Source organism: Chelonia mydas, chromosome 10, assembly GCF_015237465.2.
Source record: "Chelonia mydas isolate rCheMyd1 chromosome 10, rCheMyd1.pri.v2, whole genome shotgun sequence".
In the NCBI taxonomy this organism is placed as follows: domain Eukaryota; kingdom Metazoa; phylum Chordata; order Testudines; family Cheloniidae; genus Chelonia; species Chelonia mydas.
Window position 1 is genome coordinate 82786797 of NC_051250.2, and position 17822 is coordinate 82804618.

The window sequence follows — 17822 nt, forward strand, 5'->3', positions numbered from 1 at the left end:
GAGAGGAGTCTCTGGGAGCGGGCGGGTGCTAGGCAGGCCTGGCTCTGGGAGTGGGCAGGTGCTGGGGTGGGGTGTCTCTGGGAGCGGGCGGGTGCTGGGGTGGGGTGTGTCTGGGAGTGGGCGGGTGCTGGGGGAGGCGGGGAGTCTCTGGGAGCGGGCGGGTGCTAGGCAGACCTGGCTCTGGGAGCGGGCGGGTGCTAGGCAGGCCTGGCTCTGGGAGCGGGCGGGTGCTGGGGGAGGCGAGGAGTCTCTGGGAGCGGGCGGGTGCTAGGCAGGCCTGGCTCTGGGAGTGGGCAGGTGCTGGGGTGGGGTGTCTCTGGGAGCGGGCGGGTGCTGGGGTGGGGTGTGTCTGGGAGCGGGCGGGTGCTGGGGGAGGCGGGGAGTCTCTGGGAGTGGGCGGGTGCTGGGGTGGGATGTCTCTGGGAGTGGGCGGGTGCTGGGGGAGGCGGGGAGTCTCTGGGAGCGGGGGGGTGCTAGGCAGGCCTGGCTCTGGGAGTGGGCGGGTGCTGGGGTGGGGTGTCTCTGGGAGCGGGCGGGGGCTGGGGGAGGCGGGGAGTCTCTGGGAGCGGGCGGGTGCTGGGGGAGGCGGGGCGTCTCTGGGAACGGGCAGACACGGTTTCTGAAGGCAGGGTGGGTGGACGGTGATGGACGCGGAGCCGCATGACCTGGGTCCCTGCTCCTCCCGTGCTCTGATGTGGCTCATGCTCGGTTACATTTCTCCAGCAGGCCCAGATTTCATTAGCCGCCTGCCAGGAGGGGGAGAGCCCCCACGGGTGCTGTCAGCTCCCTACCCGGCTGTGTGGGCAGCGCTGGGCTTTCTGCCTGCATGAGAATGACCCAGTCTGGGAGCAGGGCCCGACACTGCCCCCCAGGGGGCTGCCAAGGGGGACCCGGTGTCTTACTGTGTGGGGCTGACATGGGGGAACCAGCCTGGTGCTGTGTGGGGCTGAGGGGGGCCCAGCGCGGGGCTGGGCGGGGCCTGGGGCTGTGTGGGGCCCGGCGCGGGGCTGTGTAGGGCTGACAGGTCTCTCCAGCCCCGGGCAGTGGCCTGGAGCAGGGCCCTTGGTGCGGCACAGAACGCGGGTGAGCGCGCTCCCCACATGGCCAGCCCCTGCCCATGGCGCTTCTTGGGGGCAACCGGGCAGGGCCCGAAGTCACCGCGGGCGGAACTGGACCCATCTCACCCCGCGAGCCCTGGGGCCCCTTGGCAGCCTGGAGAAACAGCGATAGCAGCCCAGCGCACCTCTGACGCGGCCTGAGCCCCCCAAAGCCGGGAGCTCCGGGCCCTGCTCCCCGACTTAGCCAGAGGACCTGGGTGCTCAGGGAGATGGGCAGGGACTCAGGGGAATCATGGAGGTCACAAGGATGGGGGTCATGAGGCAATGGGGCCAGGCGAATCACAGTGGGTCACAGGCAGAGGGCGGTCAAGGGGACTCCTGGGGCCGGAGCTCAGGGGGGGACACAGAGAAGGTGGTGCCACCTTCCTGGCAAGGAAAGTGGGCTGCTATCCAAGTGACTCCAGACCCACGCAGGGCACGACGTGAATGGGTCACACAGGCCTGACTCTGCCTCCGAGCCCCCCTGGTTTCCCACCCCACTGCCTGCCCCTTCCCCGGCTTGGACGTGCGAATGGTGCCCACCCAGGTGCCACATCACAGCTCTGGCCTCAGCCCAGGGCTGCCGCGCTGCCCCCGACGCAGCCAGAGACGCCTGCAGCCCCGGCCAGTTCTCCAAATGGTCGCTGCGCCCAGGTCAGACCGGGGCACCGACCCCATCGCCAAGCTGCAAAGCCAGGGCCGGGCAGTGTGTCCCTGCAGGGCCGGGCTCCCAGGGCTGCACCGCCAGAGCCTCACGCCCCAGGAGCCCCAGCACGGAGGGAGATTCCCAGCCAGGCTGGGCCGGGCTCCGGCTGTGCCCGAGGGCACCACAGAGAGAGGGTTGGACTGGATGGAGGGAACTCTCCTCTATCTTCTGTGATGGGGCCTGCTCCCCCTGCCTCCCCCCAGGGCCCGCTGCTCCTGTGCCTTCTCAGGGGGCCTGCTCCGTGCCCCCGGCGCTGGCACTCGCACGGATTCCCCCTCGCCCCCGTCACTCTGCACCAGCCTGCACGGCCCTGTCTGGGAGCAGAGCTGGGGCCGGCGTCACCCCAGGGGATCGCTGACACAGGCCGTCAGACAGCCGCAGCACTGCCAAGCCTCGCCACCACCCAGCACCGGGCTCCTACCAGCCTCAGCGGGCTCGCTTCCTGTTCTCCCAGGTCCCCCGCTCCCTAGTCCCCCTGCCTCCGGCTCACATCCTCCCCCGCCAGTTCTCCCGCCCTTCCCCCACCGCTGACCATGCCGGCGGCAAAGGAAACAGCCCGTGCACTTGCCCAAGCTGAGCGTGGGAGCGAGACGTGGGTGTGGCCGGGCCAAGCCCAAGCCCACAGCTCTACCTTTTAACATTAAGCCTTTATTTACAATGTCTGGGCTGAGAAGGACTATACACCACGCACATGTCCTGGCCCACGGCGCGGCTGGGGGGTCCCCAGTCAGCAGCCCCGCTGCCCTCACCCTCCTGTCTGCCCCTGACCAGCCCACGGGCACCTGGGCTTCCCTGGGACCGTCACGGAAACACGGGCTGTGGCGAGGCCCTGTCAGTGGGGCCAGTGTGCAAATCCTTGTGGGACCCCGGCCAGGCTGAGCCCCAGACTGTGCAGAGCACACTGGGGGTGTAGGCCGAATGGGGCGTGGGGTGAGGGTGTGGGGTTCTGTGGGGAGGGAACCTGGGCCCAGTGACAGGAGAGTTCAGGAGGCTGCATGCCCAGGGCGTGGGGTTCGGGAGCCCGGGGCTCAGCCCTCTCCCCCCCCCCCCCCCCCGAGCAGCGGGAGGAGGCAGACGTGGGGGGGTTCGGTGTTACTGAGTTCACCCACTCAGCTGCTTGCCGTCTCAAACCACGTCAGCACCGTCTGCTTGTTCTCTGCCACCCATTTGATATTAGCTGCGGTCTTCTCCAGCGCCTGCTCCAGCGCCCGCGTGCCCGACCCAAAGCCCACGTCAGCATTGTCCGCCTTGAACTGCTCCAGCTGCCGAGAGAGAGCGGCCCGAGAGTGAGCGAGGGCGGCAGCAGGACAGCACCTCTGCACCGCGGTGCCCTCCTGCGGCCCTGGCACCCACCCGGGCACCTCAGAGCTGGGGAGGGTGCCGAGCAGCCCCAGACGCCTGCAGGGCCAGAGGGATGGACTCAGGAGGAGCAGGGAAGCAGCTTGGCCACGCAGGGCGGGAGCCAGGATGTGAACACCAAGGGACAGGCATTCGGCCCATGGGGCTGGGCCTAGGGGTGCTTAGGTAACACACGAGGTTTCCTGCAGCACCAATTCCTCGGCTGCGGCCCCGCAAACGGGACAGGGGGCATGTGTGTCTGGAGGTAGCGGGGCGCTGGCGTCCCTGGGGCTGGCATCACAGCTGGACTTCTCCCTAGATCTGCCCTGCCTTGCCCCCAAGTGACGGGGGCTTGATGGACTCACCCTCCCGGCAGGGAGGCAGGACCCCTCTGTTGCAGGGTGGCCAGGCAAGGAGCTCCGGCCTGGCGGCTGAGCCACACTAACGGAGAGGGGCTGCAAAGCTCCGACGACCCCACACGAAATGGTGCCAGCCCCAGCACTCGGGCGGCTCACAGCCCACCTGGGCCAGGCCCCGAGAACAGGCTGCGGGGAGCCATGGCCAGGCCCTGGGGGGGGCTAGAGCAGACCTGTCGGGGCTCTCCCTTCCCGAGGGGCCCCGCCACCCCAGCGCACGGACAGGCCTGGGACGGGCCTCACCTGCTTCAGCTCGAAGTCAGAGGCAAAGCGCTGCGTCACCGCCTGGATCAGGCTCGAGAAGGAGAAGGAGCCCCCGCCGTACCTGCAGAGGGGAGGGTGGGGTGAGCAGGCGGGCGTGGGGCAGGTGCCTTCCTCCCACAGGGGCAGCATCCCAGAAACAGCCGCCCCGGGGCCGTGTCTCTGCCAGGACTCAGCAGAGGGAAGAGCTTCAGGGCATGGGGGCAGGGAGCACCCCCTGCCCTTCGCCAGGAGCCACAGGAGCCCGGGATGGCACGAAGGGCACAGAACGTGCGGGGAGAGACTGAGAGCCCCCCCCATTCCCCCTCTCCCCTTGCTCCTCCCCCTCCCCAGCCAGGCTCCCCATTGCCCCCTATTCCCCATCACCCCTTGCTCCTCCCTCTCCCCCAGGCTCCCCATTGCCTCCCTCCATTCCCCATCCCCCCTTGCTCCTCCCCCTCCCCCAGGCTCCCCATTGCCTCCCTCCGTTCCCCATCCCCCCTTGCTCCTCCCCCTCCCCCAGGCTCCCCATTGCCCGCCCACATTCCCCATCCCCCTTTACTTGTCCCATCCCTCTTGCTCCCCTTCCCACCATCCCCCTTAGCTTCTCCACTCCCCATTGCCCCCCCATTCCCCCTTGCTTGTTCCATCCCCCTACCCCCCATCCCCCATAGCTCCTCCACTCCCCCTTGCTCCCCCGCATTCCCCAGCCCCCCTCCCGCTCCCCCGGGCTGCCCCTCCATGGTACTCACTGCGTGAAAAGGGTCTTCCAGTTGCTCTGGATGAAGTCCCAGGCCAGGCTCTGCCCCACCACGTTACTGGCGATGCTGTTGATGGTGGAGGTGGCGTCCTGCTTCCGGATTTTGGTGGGATCCAGGGCGTACTGCAGGTACCTGGGGAGGGGGCAGGCAGGGCTGGTACACGCAGGGCCGCCAACCGCTGCAGGCAACCCCAGGCCCTTCTCCTTCCCCGTGCCCATGGCAGCCTGGACCCTCCCCATCCGCACGCCCACAGGCCCCTGGCCCCCATTCCCCGAGGGCAGCTGTGTGCCCTCCCCGCCCCCACCTTCTCAAGATCCAAGGCTCCTTGCTGCAGGCCAGGGCCGAGCGCAGCTTGTCGGCTTCGGCCACCACGGTGGCGTTTTTAAACATCTGCCAGAGGAAGTCCCAGTCTGCCTCGCTGCCCATCTGTACGGCGCTGCAGTAGATGGAGGAGCGCAGGTTCGGGGGGATCCTGGGGGGGGAACATGCCTGTCATGGGGGCCGTGCCGGGGAAGCTCAGGCACCCGGCCCCACTCAGCAGAGCCCTGGCGCAGGCCATGGGGAGAGGCTCCCACGGAGGAGTGCTGGGGGGCGCCCCCCACCTGGAGAGAGCGGGCCCGTGAGTAGGGCTAGCATCTCACCAGGACACCAAGGGCCCAGGCAGCGCCGGGGAGCTGGGTATTTACCAGCTGGAACTAGGCAAATTCTGCCTGAGCTCCCTCAATGGCCTGCCCCAGCCCCCCATCCCAGGGGACTCCATGGCCCGGTCCAGCCCAGCCCCCCATCCCAGGGGGTACCACGGCCCGGTCCAGCCCAGCCCCGCATCCCAGAGGGCTCCATGGCCCGGTCCAGCCCAGCCCTCCATCCCAGGGGGTACCACGGCCCGGTCCAGCCCAGCCCCCCATCCCAGGGGGCTCCATGGCCCGGTCCAGCCCAGCCCCGCATCCCAGAGGGCTCCATGGCCCGGTCCAGCCCAGCCCCCCATCCCAGGGGGTACCACGGCCCGGTCCAGCCCAGCCCCCCATCCCAGGGGGCTCCATGGCCCGGTCCAGCCCAGCCCCCCATCCCAGGGGGTACCACGGCCCGGTCCAGCCCAGCCCCCCATCCCAGGGGGCTCCATGGCCCGGTCCAGCCCAGCCCCCCATCCCAGGGGGTACCACGGCCCGGTCCAGCCCAGCCCCCCATCCCAGAGGCCACAGGGAAGGGCTCACGTGTTGTTGCTGGGGTTTTGCTTCCACCGGTCGAAGAAGGCAGTGGCCAGCTGGCTGCACTCAGGGACCTCATAGGAACAGGCCGTGCTGATGGCGTTGATCTCGCTGTACCTGAGTGGGGAGAGGAGCCGTGTCAGCGGCTGGACCCGGCGAAGGGGCCCTAGGGGGCAGGGAGACCAGGCAGAATGGCCGTGACCGAGGCAGGCGCCCACCGGCCCATCACCAGCCGGGCCCAGGAGGCGTCTCTCCGGCTGCCCCATCTGCCAGGCGCAGCACGGGCTGGGTGGGGGTCACCTCGCTCGGAGGCTGTGAGCAGTGGGCACTCTCGGGGACAGTGCTGGCCTGGGTGAACCCTGGGCCGCTCCCACCGGGCACCGCGTGGCAGCTGCTTCTGCTTCCTCCCCAGCGGGTGCTGCTGCCCAGCTCAGCCATCCCACCAGTGGGGAGGGGATGCCCTGTCTCTCGGGTCCTGTGGGGCAGAGGGAGGAAGAGCGGGAGGAGAGGCGGGGTCTGGAAGAGTGGCATATGCCCATAACACAGAGCCACCCAAACCGGCCCCAGCGTGCCCGCACTCTGGGAGCCATGCCCAGCGCCCCCTTGGCTGAGGGGTGGGGCAAGGAAGGGGGGACCCAGAGAGGTAGCCGTGGTCACGGGAGGAGCAGTTCTCCAGGCTGTGGGGGCGCCGGGGGCGCAGGGCCGGCCCTGTGGCTGGCCAGAGGACACACCGCGCTGGGACTCACTGCGCCATCAAGCCTTCCGGGAGACTGGTCCAGTTGGAGGTGATGTTTCCAAAGTACTGGAACAAGGGGATCACCTGCTGCTGGATGTATTTCTGGGGGAGGACGGGCAGGGTGAGCGCTGCTTGCCAGAAGGGTCAGTAGCTCTGAGCCTTCCCCCCCCACGCCCCGATCACCCAGCGCGCCCACGGCTCCTGCCACCTCCATTCCCTCACCCCATGCCCTTCCCCGAGCAGCTCCCACCCTCTGGGGCCCGCCTCGGCGTCTCTCCGGCTCGCAGGGGGCGATTTGCAGAGCGCACCCTATGCCCTGCGTTTGTGCCAGGCCCACGGCTGAACTGACCCCAGCACCGGCGGGGATGGCAGAGTGCCCATCCGAGCACCATCCAGCCATGCTGCCCACAATCCCCCGCACCCGGGGCAGGTGGGGGCTCACCTGCATGGGGCCGTACACCTCGCTGCGGTCAAACATCAGGCGGAAGTAGGCCAGGTTGTCGAGGGCCGCGCTCCAGGGCAGGTACTCCCGCTCCTCCTTCAGGTAGGTGGTGGTGTTCAGAGCCAGCGTGATGCTGACGTGTTTCGCCCTAAACAGCCAATCGCAGCGCTCACGTCCTCCTGTCACAGCACCAGATGTGCTGGCATTTCCGTGCCCTCTGCGCCCTCCCTGCCCGGCAATGGACCCCGCCCCCCCCCGTCCAGAGCAATGGACCCCCACCCATTCCCGCCTGGCCACCACCTCCCATCCCACCCCCTGGCAATTAAACCTCTCCCCACCCCCTGCCTGGCAATGGACCCCACCCCCTCCCATCCCCCTCGGCATATGGACCCCCCCATCTCCACCTGGCTGCCTCCTCCCATCCCCCCCAGCAATGGACCCCTCCCCATCCCCTGTTGCTAATACCCCATAGACTGACCCCCTGCTTGCCTGCCAACAGAGTGGCCAGTCCACCCCGAAGAGCCCCTGCAGGGCCTGCTCAGTTACTCCCCCTCACCCGCCTGCCCCCTGGATGTTTGCTGCCCCACGCACAGGGGCCAGCCTGGCCTGGCGAGGAGGACGTGCAGCCCATCTCCCCACACAAGCCCCCATCCGGACGCTCCCCTCACCCCCTTGCACCAGGGCACGGCAGTGAGAGACCCAGGGTGCCAGGTAGGACAGAGCCTGGTGCAGGCTGGCTGTGTACCTGGGGTAGGCGCTACGCCTCAGGTGTTCAGCAGCCCAGTCCCCTGCCCGTGGGCCTGCCGGGATGTCAGTGCCCAGCCTCTGCCGGCCCCTCGTCCCCTGCTGTGGCAGGGACCAGACAACGGGGCGCGGGATTCCCGGCCTGCCCAGCCCAGAAAGGGGGAACCGGGGGGGGTGGGATTCAATAGTGATCAATGGCTCCATGTCTAGTTGGCAGCCGGTGTCAAGTGGAGTGCCCCAGGGGTCGGTCCTGGGGCCGGTTTTGTTCAATATCTTCATAAATGATCTGGAGGATGCTGTGGATTGCACTCTCAGCAAATTTGCGGATGATACTAAACTGGGAGGAGTGGTAGATACGCTGGAGGGCAGGGATACGATACAGAAGGACCTAGACAAATTGGAGGTTTGGGCCAAAAGAAATCTGATGAGGTTCAATAAGGATAAGTGCAGGGTCCTACACTTAGGATGGAAGAATCCAATGCACCGCTACAGACTAGGGACCGAATGGCTAGGCAGCAGTTCTGCGGAAAAGGACCTAGGGGTGACAGTGGACGAGAAGCTGGATATGAGTCAGCAGTGTGCCCTTGTTGCCAAGAAGGCCAATGGCATTTTGGGATGTATAAGTAGGGGCATAGCGAGCAGATCGAGGGACGTGATCGTTCCCCTCTACTCGACACTGGTGAGGCCTCATCTGGAGTACTGTGTCCAGTTTTGGGCCCCACACTACAAGAAGGATGTGGATAAATTGGAGAGAGTCCAGCGAAGGGCAACAAAAATGATTAGGGGTCTAGAGCACATGACTTATGAGGAGAGGCTGAGGGAACTGGGATTGTTTAGTCTGCAGAAGAGAAGAATGAGGGGGGATTTGATAGCTGCTTTCAACTACCTGAAAGGGGGTTCCAAAGAGGATGGCTCTAGACTGTTCTCAATGGTAGCAGATGACAGAACGAGGAGTAATGGTCTCAAGTTGCAGTGGGGGAGGTTTAGATTGGATATTAGGAAAAACTTTTTCACTAAGAGGGTGGTGAAACACTGGAATGCGTTACCTAGGGAGGTGGTAGAATCTCCTTCCTTAGAGGTTTTTAAGGTCAGGCTTGACAAAGCCCTGGCTGGGATGATTTAACTGGGAATTGGTCCTGCTTCGAGCAGGGGGTTGGACTAGATGACCTTCTGGGGTCCCTTCCAACCCTGATATTCTATGATTCTATGATTCTATGATTCCCGGCCTGCCCAGCCCAGAGAGGGGGAACCGGAGCGTGTGGGGGCCTCCCTCTCGCTGCCTGAGCGGGGTGCGGGGACAGACTCCTCCCTGGCCTGCCAGCCGCGCTCCGGCGCCGTGGGCAGAGGACGCCGCCGTGGGGCTGGGGGAGGAGGCCAGAGGCTGGTTGTCACCCCGCGGCGGAACCAGTGGCTCGGGCGACTCACCTGGCCAGGTTAAAGGCATCGTCAATGAGCTGGGCTCGGTTTATCACCGGGATGACCTGGAAAAGAGCAAACACGATTACAAGGGGCAGGAGCAGACCGGGTCGGGGAGAAGAGCCTTGGAATGGGCGACTCAGCTTGGGCTGGCTGTGGGGTCCCTGGGCCAGCTTGGGGCTCGGCCGCCCCACGGCAGGGGCCTGGTCCCCTGGGCTGAGAGTGCTGGTGCGGGGGCAGAGGCTGGGCTTTCGGGTACCTCGTAATTGGTGACCAGCTGGCTCAGCAGCTTGTTCCAGTTCTCCTGGTCATAGTTCACCCGGAAATACCCCGTCACGTTGATATTGAGCAGGAGCCAGTTGGGGGTACCAGCCACCACAAACGATGGGCTGGTGGCTGAGAAAGGAAAAGGAAGCACGTTAGTGGGGCCCATCCCTTCAAGTCTACAGCAGAGAGTGCCTGAGCCTAGAACCCTCCGGGGGCCACCCCCTAGAACCCCCCCCCGAAGCCCCTCCGGAGACTGCCCCCTAGAACTCCCCACTGAGCCCCTCCGGGGGTCTCCCCCTAGAACCCCCCACTGAGCCCCTCCGGGGGCCACCCCCTAGAACCCCCCCCCGGAGCCCCTCCGGAGACTGCCCCCTAGAACCCCCCACTGAGCCCCTCCGGGGGTCTCCCCCTAGAACTCCCCCACTGAGCCCCTCTGGGGGTCTCCCCCTAGAACCCCCCACTGAGCCCCTCCGGGGGTCTCCCCCTAGAACCCCCCACTGAGCCCCTCCGGGGGTCTCCCCCTAGAACTCCCCCACTGAGCCCCTCTGGGGGTCTCCCCCTAGAACCCCCCACTGAGCCCCTCCGGGGGTCTCCCCCTAGAACCCCCCACTGAGCCCCTCCGGGGGTCTCCCCCTAGAACTCCCCCACTGAGCCCCTCTGGGGGCTGCTCCCTGATAAAGACTCTTCCCCCGCAGACCTGTCTGGGCTGAAGAGGGGGTAGTGACACCCCCAGTAACCGCACTGAAATCTCCCCAGGGCACTGACCATGGCACCGGCATCGCAAACCTGGCAACTGCCAGCACCATATCCTGCTCCTGCCGCAACACCGGCAGCCTGGGACACGGCCAGGGACCAGCAAGTACCTGAGGTCTCGGTGAGCCAGTACATCTGTTCTGTCCCATCCTGCTGCTTCATCCAAGCGACAGGGACTATCCAGGTGTAGCTGCAGACAGACAGACAGACAGACACTGGGGTCTTCTCCTGCTCTTCCTTACTCTGCCTGGTTCTGCCCCCGGCAGAGTCCCAGCTCCCCAGTGCGAGGGATCACCCCCCCGGCGATCACTGCTGCCTCACCCAAATCACACACTCACCCTCACCCCTCAAAACGGTGACGCCCCACGGGGAGGGCCCTGCAAGGAGCACGGAGGAACGGGGCTGGCCTCGGAGGCAGAAGGCCCATGGGGCTCCAGGGGACCCAGCACCGCAAGGTCTCAGTTCTCTCAGCTCTACCTGGGGGTGCCGCAGTGCAGCCTTGGCCACGATCCTGCAGAGGGCCCCCTCTGAGAGGCACAGCCATGGGGCTCTGTGGTGGCAGGGGAGGGGCTCACGCCCCACCGTGCTTAGGACAGCCAGCCTCTCCAGTGTGGGACCTCAGGGGGCTAAAAGGGCCGCTCGATCACTCACTTGAACTCCGAGGGCCTCTCGACAACGGAGTCGGTGTCCAGTAAGAAGTGTCTCTGGCTAATGGAGCCAACTTTCGTGTCCACGGTCACCATGGGGAAGCCCATCTGCAGTGTCCAGCGATCCATGATGCCTTTGATGGTGGTGGGGAGCTGAATGTTGTCTTCAACCACCACCTGTGCAGGGGGCAGGAAGGGGCTATTGGCTGCTGTTCTCGGTGGATCGGCTCCCGCAGAGGCTAGGCCGGGGACTCCCAGCTCCATCCCCACCCCCTGCCCTTCTACAGGGCACCTTTGGGGGCAGAGAGAAGTGCCCAGAGCTGGTGTTTGGGAAGGTTCGGTTGAACCCCCACAGTGGCTTCATGCGCTGTGACAGGGACACTCCCCGCCACGGCCTGTCGAGAGCTCTGGCAGTCACCGGCGGCATCACGCCAGCCTCCCCCAGCGACGAGGACTCCGTTCACCAGCTCTGGAAAGAACGGTATCGTACGGTTGTCCTGGCCGGCCTCAGCAGGGTTCCCTGGCGCCGTTCGCATGAGCCGGGCGCAAGGACTGGCAGGATCAGGCGCTCTCTGGGGCAGGGGCCATGCCATTCTCTGTGTTCGTGCAGCACGGACGAGGCAAGACAAGCGCCAATCAGGCCCCTGCCAGGGAACGGCACCGATTCCTGTCCTGTGCCCAGCGGAGCAGTGCGCCAAGCCCGCCCACGTGCCTGCTGGGGCCCAGGCATGCAGCCAGCACTGTGCCCTGTGTGGGAGCGTGTCGTGCAAATGGAGATAGAGGGAAGGTGGCTGCGGGACCTTAATTTCAGTTGCATCACGGCTGGGTGGGCCCCAGCCCCCCTGTCCCTGACAGTAACGGGCTTCTTACAGGAAAGTGCCACGAAGCGTCATGCAACAGAACCCCAGCCCCAGCCCCTGGTCATGCTCCTCCAGCTGGTGGGAGGAGCTTCGCACCTTTTGCAAATGATTCCACAGATCGTCGTAGACCGTGTTTCCGTAGCTGAAGGCTTGGAGGTAGGACTGTGAAAACACAGGGAAAGGGAAGGTTGGTCAGGTGGAATTCACCCAAGAGTTCTGAAGGAACTCAAGGGTGAAATTGCAGGACTACTAACTGTCGTCTGTAACCCATCATTTAAATCAACTTCTGCACCACATGACTGGAGGAGAGCTCATGTGACCCCAGTTTTTAAAAAGGGCTCCAGAGGTGACCCCGGCAATTACAGGCCGGTAAGCCTGACCTCAGTACCGGGCAAACTGGCTGAAACTCTAGTAAAGAACGAAATTGTCAGACACATCGATGAATGTAACTTGTTGGGGAAGAGTCAACATGGTTTTTGTAAAGGGAAATCCTGCCTCACCGATCTACTGAAATTCGTTGAGGGGGGTCAACAAGCACATGGACCAGGGGGATCCAGTGGATACAGTGTACTTAGATTTTCAGAAAGCCTTTGAGAAGGTCCCTGAACAAAGGCTCTTAAGCAAAGCAGGCAGTCATGGGATAAGAGGCAAGGTCCTCTCATGGACTGGTAACTGGTTAAAAGATAGGAAACAAAGGGTAGGTATAAATGGTCAGTTTTCAGAGTGGAGAGAGGTAAATACTGGTGTCCCCCAGGGGTCTGTTCTGGGACCAGTCCTATTCAACATGTTCATAAATGATCTGGAAAAAGGGGTAAACAGTGAGGTGGCAAAATTTGCAGATGATACAAAACTACTCAAGATAGTTACGTCCCAGGCAGCCTGTGAAGAGCTACAAAAACTGTCAAAATTGAGTGATTGGGCAACAAAATGCCAGATGAAATTCAATGCTGATAAATGCAAAGCAATGCACATTGGAAAACATCATCCCGACTATATGTATAAAATGATGGGGTCTGAATTCGCTGTGACCACTCAAGAAAGAGACCTTGGAATCAGTGTGGATAGTTCTCTGAAAACATCCACTCGATGTGCAGCGGCAGGCAAAAAAGCTAACAGAATGTTGGGAATCATTAAGAAAGGGATAGATAATGAGAGAGAAAATATCATGTTGCCTCTACATAAATCCGTGGTACGCCCACATCTTGCATGCAGATCTGGTCGCCCCATCTCAAAAACCTATATTGAAATTGGAAAAGGTTCAGAAAAGGGCAACAAAAATTATTAGGAGTGTGGAACAGCTGCCATATGAGGAGAGATTAATAAGATGGGGACTTTTCAGCTTGGAAAAGAGACTATTAAGGGGGGATATGACAGAGGCCTATAAAATCATGACTGATGTGGAGAAAGTAAACAAGGAAGTGTTATTTACTCCTTCTCGTAACACAAGAACTAGGGGTCACCCAATGAAATTAACAGGCAGCAGGTTTAAAACAAACCAAAGGAAGTATTTCTTCACACAGCGCACAGTCAACCTGAGGAACTCCTTGCCAGAGGACGCTGTGAAGGCCAAGACTATAACAGGGTTCAAAAAAGAGCTAGATAAGTTCCTGGAGGACAGGTCCATCAATGGCTATTAGCCAGGATGGGGCAGGGATGGTGTCCCTAGCCTCTGTTTGCCAGAAGCTGGGAATGGGTGACAGGGGAAGGATCACTTGATGATTCCCTGTTCTGTTTATTCCCTCTGGGGCACCTGGCACTGGCCACTGTCGGAAGACAGGACACTGGGCTGGATGGACCTTTGGTCTGACCCAGTCTGGCCGTTCTTATGTTCTTATTCGCTCGGGATGAGATGGGGATCCCTGCATCGGGGCTCAGCAGAGGAGCCGCCTCCCCAAGAGAACATCCTGCGCCCCTGCTGCCAGGCGAAGGCAGAGGCATTGCATTGAGCAAAGTCCCAGACTTTCTGGGCATGGCTCTCAAAGGCAGAGGCCCATGGCTCCCAGCAGCAGTGCCCTCCCTACTGCTCACCCACACTCTTCCCCTGCAGAGTGTCTGGGCAGGAGTGGGCACCGCAGGGCCATGCCACCGGGTGCTGCACTGAGACAGTGGGAGCGAGTGTGGGGAAGGGCCCAGCCACCATGGGCATGATGGCCGCCATGCTGGCCAACGCTCGACTGGACCAGGGACCTGCAAGCCAAAGCCTGCCACTTGACTGAATTGCCAGGCTTTGTAGCCAGGGGCTGCCCCAGCCCTGCAGCCTCGGCACTGACACAGAGCAGGGCACTGCATGTGCGCGTGGGCACACCCCCAGCACCATCCTTCACCCTCAGGCCCTACCCGCTCCTCTGCCCCTCCAGCGCCTCCCCCGTGGCACTGCCTCCTGGACAGACTGGCCGCGGGTCCGGTGAGCACTGCCAGAGTTTGGGGGGGCTTGGCAGGTTCCCCCTTCAGCAGAGCACCCTCCCAAGGGAGCCCAGGCTGACGCCTGCCTCGGAGCAGGGGCCATGCAGCTAGCGCCCGGCTGAGCCCTCTGCTGGGCACGCAGCCCCTGCCCCTGGCAAGGCGGGTCCGGCCAGGGCCTCACCTGCAGCCCCTTCTTGAAGCTGTTCTCGGTGAGGAACTCCGAGAGCATCCGCAGCACCGACGCCCCCTGCAGGAAGACCAGAGAGAGGCGCTGAGCGAGGGTCCAGGAGCCGCGAGAGCGCAGCACAGCCCACCCGGCTCGCTTCCCAGGAGGGGCTGCCCCCAACCCGGGCCCTGGGCAGTCCCAGCGGGTCCCTCACCTTGCTGTAGGCGATGGCGTCGAAGACCTCGCTGATCTGCGCCGGCGTGTTGATCTCGTTCTCCAGGAAGGAGAGCGGGTGCGAGGAGGCCAGCGCGTCGACCTTCATCACACGGTACATCTCATTCTGCACGATCAGGTCTTTCTGCAAAGGCAGCAGGTTACAGCCTGCCCGGGGCGGTGCCGGCGGTCAGTGCCCAGCCACGGCCCACCCCTCCGTGGGCGTGTGGGGACTGCTACCAGCCCAGACACGGCGCCGTCTCTTCCCTTCCTGCCCCCAGCCTGGCTGAGCCCAGCCTAGGGCTCGGCGTTCTCACGCCCTGCAGGATGGGCCTGCGGAGGGGGCTGCCTCCTCCCTGCCCAGCAGCACCAGGAGCTGGGTGGGCCCTGCCCCGGCAAGCAGCTCTCGCTCACTGCTGCCGGCAGCGCCAGGCTGCCCCTCTGGAGGGATGACCGAGACCCACTGGCCTCCGTCACCGGGTCCCAGCGCCTGGAAAGGCTGCAGCCAAGCAGAGAGCAGGGAGCTCCTTCCGGCCAGGTGATCCTGCTTGGGCCGAAGCCTGCCACCTCAGCGAGCCCACCAGTGGCCCAAGGGGCCGTGCGGGTGACAAGGGAAGGCCAGCTCCTGCCGCTGCAGCCCGCTGGGTAGCACCACCCCTCCTGGGGCTACTCACAATGTGCCAGGAAGGCTCAGCAGAGTCCGCCCCCAGGTACTCCACGTAGGAGGCAAAGCCCTCGTTCAGCCACAGGTCGTTCCACCAGCGCAGGGTCACCAGGTTCCCGAACCACTGAGGAGAGAGTGAGAAGGGGAGGGTCAGCCAGGGAGCCCCAGGACAGACCCCCCTGACCCACACCCAGCCAGGGAGCCTCGAGCCCAGGGACAGAGCCCCCCTGACCCACACCCAGCCAGGGAGCCCCGAGCCCAGGGACAGAGCCCCCCGACCCACACCCAGCCAGGGAGCCTCGAGCCCAGGGACAGAGCCCCCCTGACCCACACCCAGCCAGGGAGCCCCGAGCCCAGGGACAGAGCCCCCCTGACCCACACACAGCCAGGGAGCCCCGAGCCCAGGGACAGAGCCCCCCTGACACACTCACAGCCAGGGAGCCCCGAGCCCAGGGACAGAGCCCCCCAACACACACATCCAGGGAGCCCCAAGCCCAGGGACAGAGCCCCCCACAGAAACACACAGCCAGGGAGCCCCCGAGCCCAGGGAGCCCCAGCACAGAGCCCCCCTGACAGACACAGCGAGGGAGCCCCCGAGCCCAGGGAACCCAGGGACAGAGCTCCCCAACACACACAGCCAGGGAGCCCCGAGCCCAGGGACAGAGCCCCCCACATGCACACACATAGCCAGGGAGCCCCCAGCCCAGGGACGGAGCCCCCCAACACACACATCCAGGGAGCCCCAAGCCCAGGGACAGAGCCCCCCAACACACACAGCCAGGGAGCCCCGAGCCCAGGGACAGAGCCCCCCTGACACACACACAGCCAGGGAGCCCCGAGCCCTGGGACAGAGCCCCCCAACACACACATCCAGGGAGCCCCAAGCCCAGGGACAGAGCCCCCCAACACACACATCCAGGGAGCCCCAAGCCCAGGCACAGAGCCCCCTCACACACACACACAGCCAGGGAGCCTCCGAGCCCAGGGAGCCCCAGCACAGAGCCCCCCTGACAGACACAGCGAGGGAGCCCCCGAGCCCAGGGAACCCAGGGACAGAGCCCCCCAGCACACACAGCCAGGGAGCCCCGAGCCCAGGGACAGAGCCCCCCACATGCACACACATAGCCAGGGAGCCCCAGGACAGAGCCCCCCACACACACACACACAGCCAGGGAGCCCCCGAGCCCAGGGAACCCAGGGACAGAGCCCCCCACATGCACACACATAGCCAGGGAGCCCCAGGACAGAGCCCCCCACACACACACACACACAGCCAGGGAGCCCCCGAGCCCAGGGAATCCTGGACTAGTTCCAGCCCTTCAGTATCTCTACACCCAGCTGAGGGCTGGCAGGGAGGCAGAGCGGGATACACTGGGTACCTGGTGGGCAAGCTCATGAGCGATCACTGTCGCCACCCTCTCCTTGTTGCTGATGGAAGAGAAGAGAGGATCATAGAGCAGCGAGTTCTCCCGGTACGTCACCAGCCCCCAGTTCTCCATGGCACCTGCGTTGAAGTCTGGAAGGCCAACCTGGTCTGGGAGAGGGACAGGCCTCGTTAGCAGGGTTGCACCCTCACCCCGGGAAAGCATGAAAACCCCCACCTCCGTGGGACAGCCCAGAACCCCCTGCCCCTGTGGGAGGGCACGGAACCCCCCACCCCATGGGAGAGCACGGAACACCCCCTCCCACCCCCTTGGAAGACCACAGGACCCCCTGTAATACTGTCCCATGAGGGACCAGCTCATGCCAAGGTCCTCATGCCTCACTGAACACGGACAAATAACATCGCTGGGATCAGTCCGGCTCAGCTGTGGGTTAGTGGTGTTAAAGCAGGTATGAGAGCGATAAGGATGTGTTTGGGGTTCAGACTATGGATCGCTGGTGAGTGGCTGCAGCATTAATCTCACTTCTAGCAGCTGGCTCCCATGTCATCAGGGAATATTTGAGCGGGTGCATGGTGAGCCCCTGCGACTGTGTAAATCACCAGACAGGAGAGACTAACCAGTGCGAAGGGCTGACCCCCAACCGCAGGTCTCGCATCCTGCCCAGCAGGGACGGGCCATTGACACCAGATGGACTCTTGTGGGACGATAAAGAGGACAACAGCCATGTGTTGTTCTGCCCTCCCCCTGCCCCCTGTGAAGACGAGTCATGCAAGTGGAGTCCTTCCATTAGCTGATTGCCCAGGTCAGGGCGTGTGGCAGGAGGGGTTGAAAACCATAACAAGAAGGAACTGGATCTCTGTGCTGCTTGGACTCTGGGAGGCAAGGTTTCTAGCCATAAGCAAGGGATACCCAGCTTCTTAACTGGGATTAGCTCTAAAGGACAAATACAGCTTGTGGATTATAGAAGCTTCTACTTCCTTTTGAATTTAAGATTATAACTCATTTGTGTATCTATGTTTACCTGCTTTAACCTTGAAAATAACTCTCTGATTTCCTTTTCCTATTAATAAATCTTTAGATAGCCAGTCCTATAATAAACTACAAGCTCTGTCTTTGGTGAGAGACCTGAGGTGCATTTGCCCAAGGTAAATTACTGGTCCTTTGGGACTGGGAGTAGCCTGAGTATTGCTGAGATCCTTGGCATAAGGGCCCATCTACCACACAGGCAGGCTCCCCTGGGTGGTGAGACAGATCGGAGCACCCAAGGGGACTGTCCGTGGCTCCATGTTCAGGCTGTCACAGCGCCTGAGGGGTTCGCACTAGATAACGGGCTGGTGCAGTCTAGGCACAGAACTCCCCACCA

At 63.6% G+C, this 17822-nt stretch overlaps 1 protein-coding gene across 4 annotated transcripts in view; it reads right to left on the reverse strand.

Moving 5' to 3' along the window:
- Nucleotides 1-2431: 2431 nt before the first annotated feature.
- LOC102939786 (alanyl aminopeptidase, membrane) overlaps nucleotides 2432-17822 on the reverse strand; it is a 36790-nt gene continuing 21399 nt past the window's right edge. For all 4 annotated transcript variants that reach the window (XM_037910718.2, XM_043523856.1, XM_037910719.2 and 1 more), the window contains 16 exons: nucleotides 16454-16608; nucleotides 15085-15198; nucleotides 14412-14555; nucleotides 14213-14278; nucleotides 11725-11790; nucleotides 10773-10945; nucleotides 10232-10311; nucleotides 9361-9497; nucleotides 9111-9166; nucleotides 6942-7089; nucleotides 6510-6601; nucleotides 5770-5880; nucleotides 4863-5030; nucleotides 4550-4690; nucleotides 3801-3882; nucleotides 2432-3065 (listed from right to left, as the gene is read on the reverse strand). In XM_037910718.2, the coding sequence (XP_037766646.2) occupies nucleotides 2913-3065; nucleotides 3801-3882; nucleotides 4550-4690; nucleotides 4863-5030; nucleotides 5770-5880; nucleotides 6510-6601; nucleotides 6942-7089; nucleotides 9111-9166; nucleotides 9361-9497; nucleotides 10232-10311; nucleotides 10773-10945; nucleotides 11725-11790; nucleotides 14213-14278; nucleotides 14412-14555; nucleotides 15085-15198; nucleotides 16454-16608 (1886 nt within the window). In that variant the 3' untranslated portion in view covers nucleotides 2432-2912. The remainder of the gene's footprint in view (nucleotides 3066-3800; nucleotides 3883-4549; nucleotides 4691-4862; nucleotides 5031-5769; nucleotides 5881-6509; nucleotides 6602-6941; nucleotides 7090-9110; nucleotides 9167-9360; nucleotides 9498-10231; nucleotides 10312-10772; nucleotides 10946-11724; nucleotides 11791-14212; nucleotides 14279-14411; nucleotides 14556-15084; nucleotides 15199-16453; nucleotides 16609-17822) is intronic.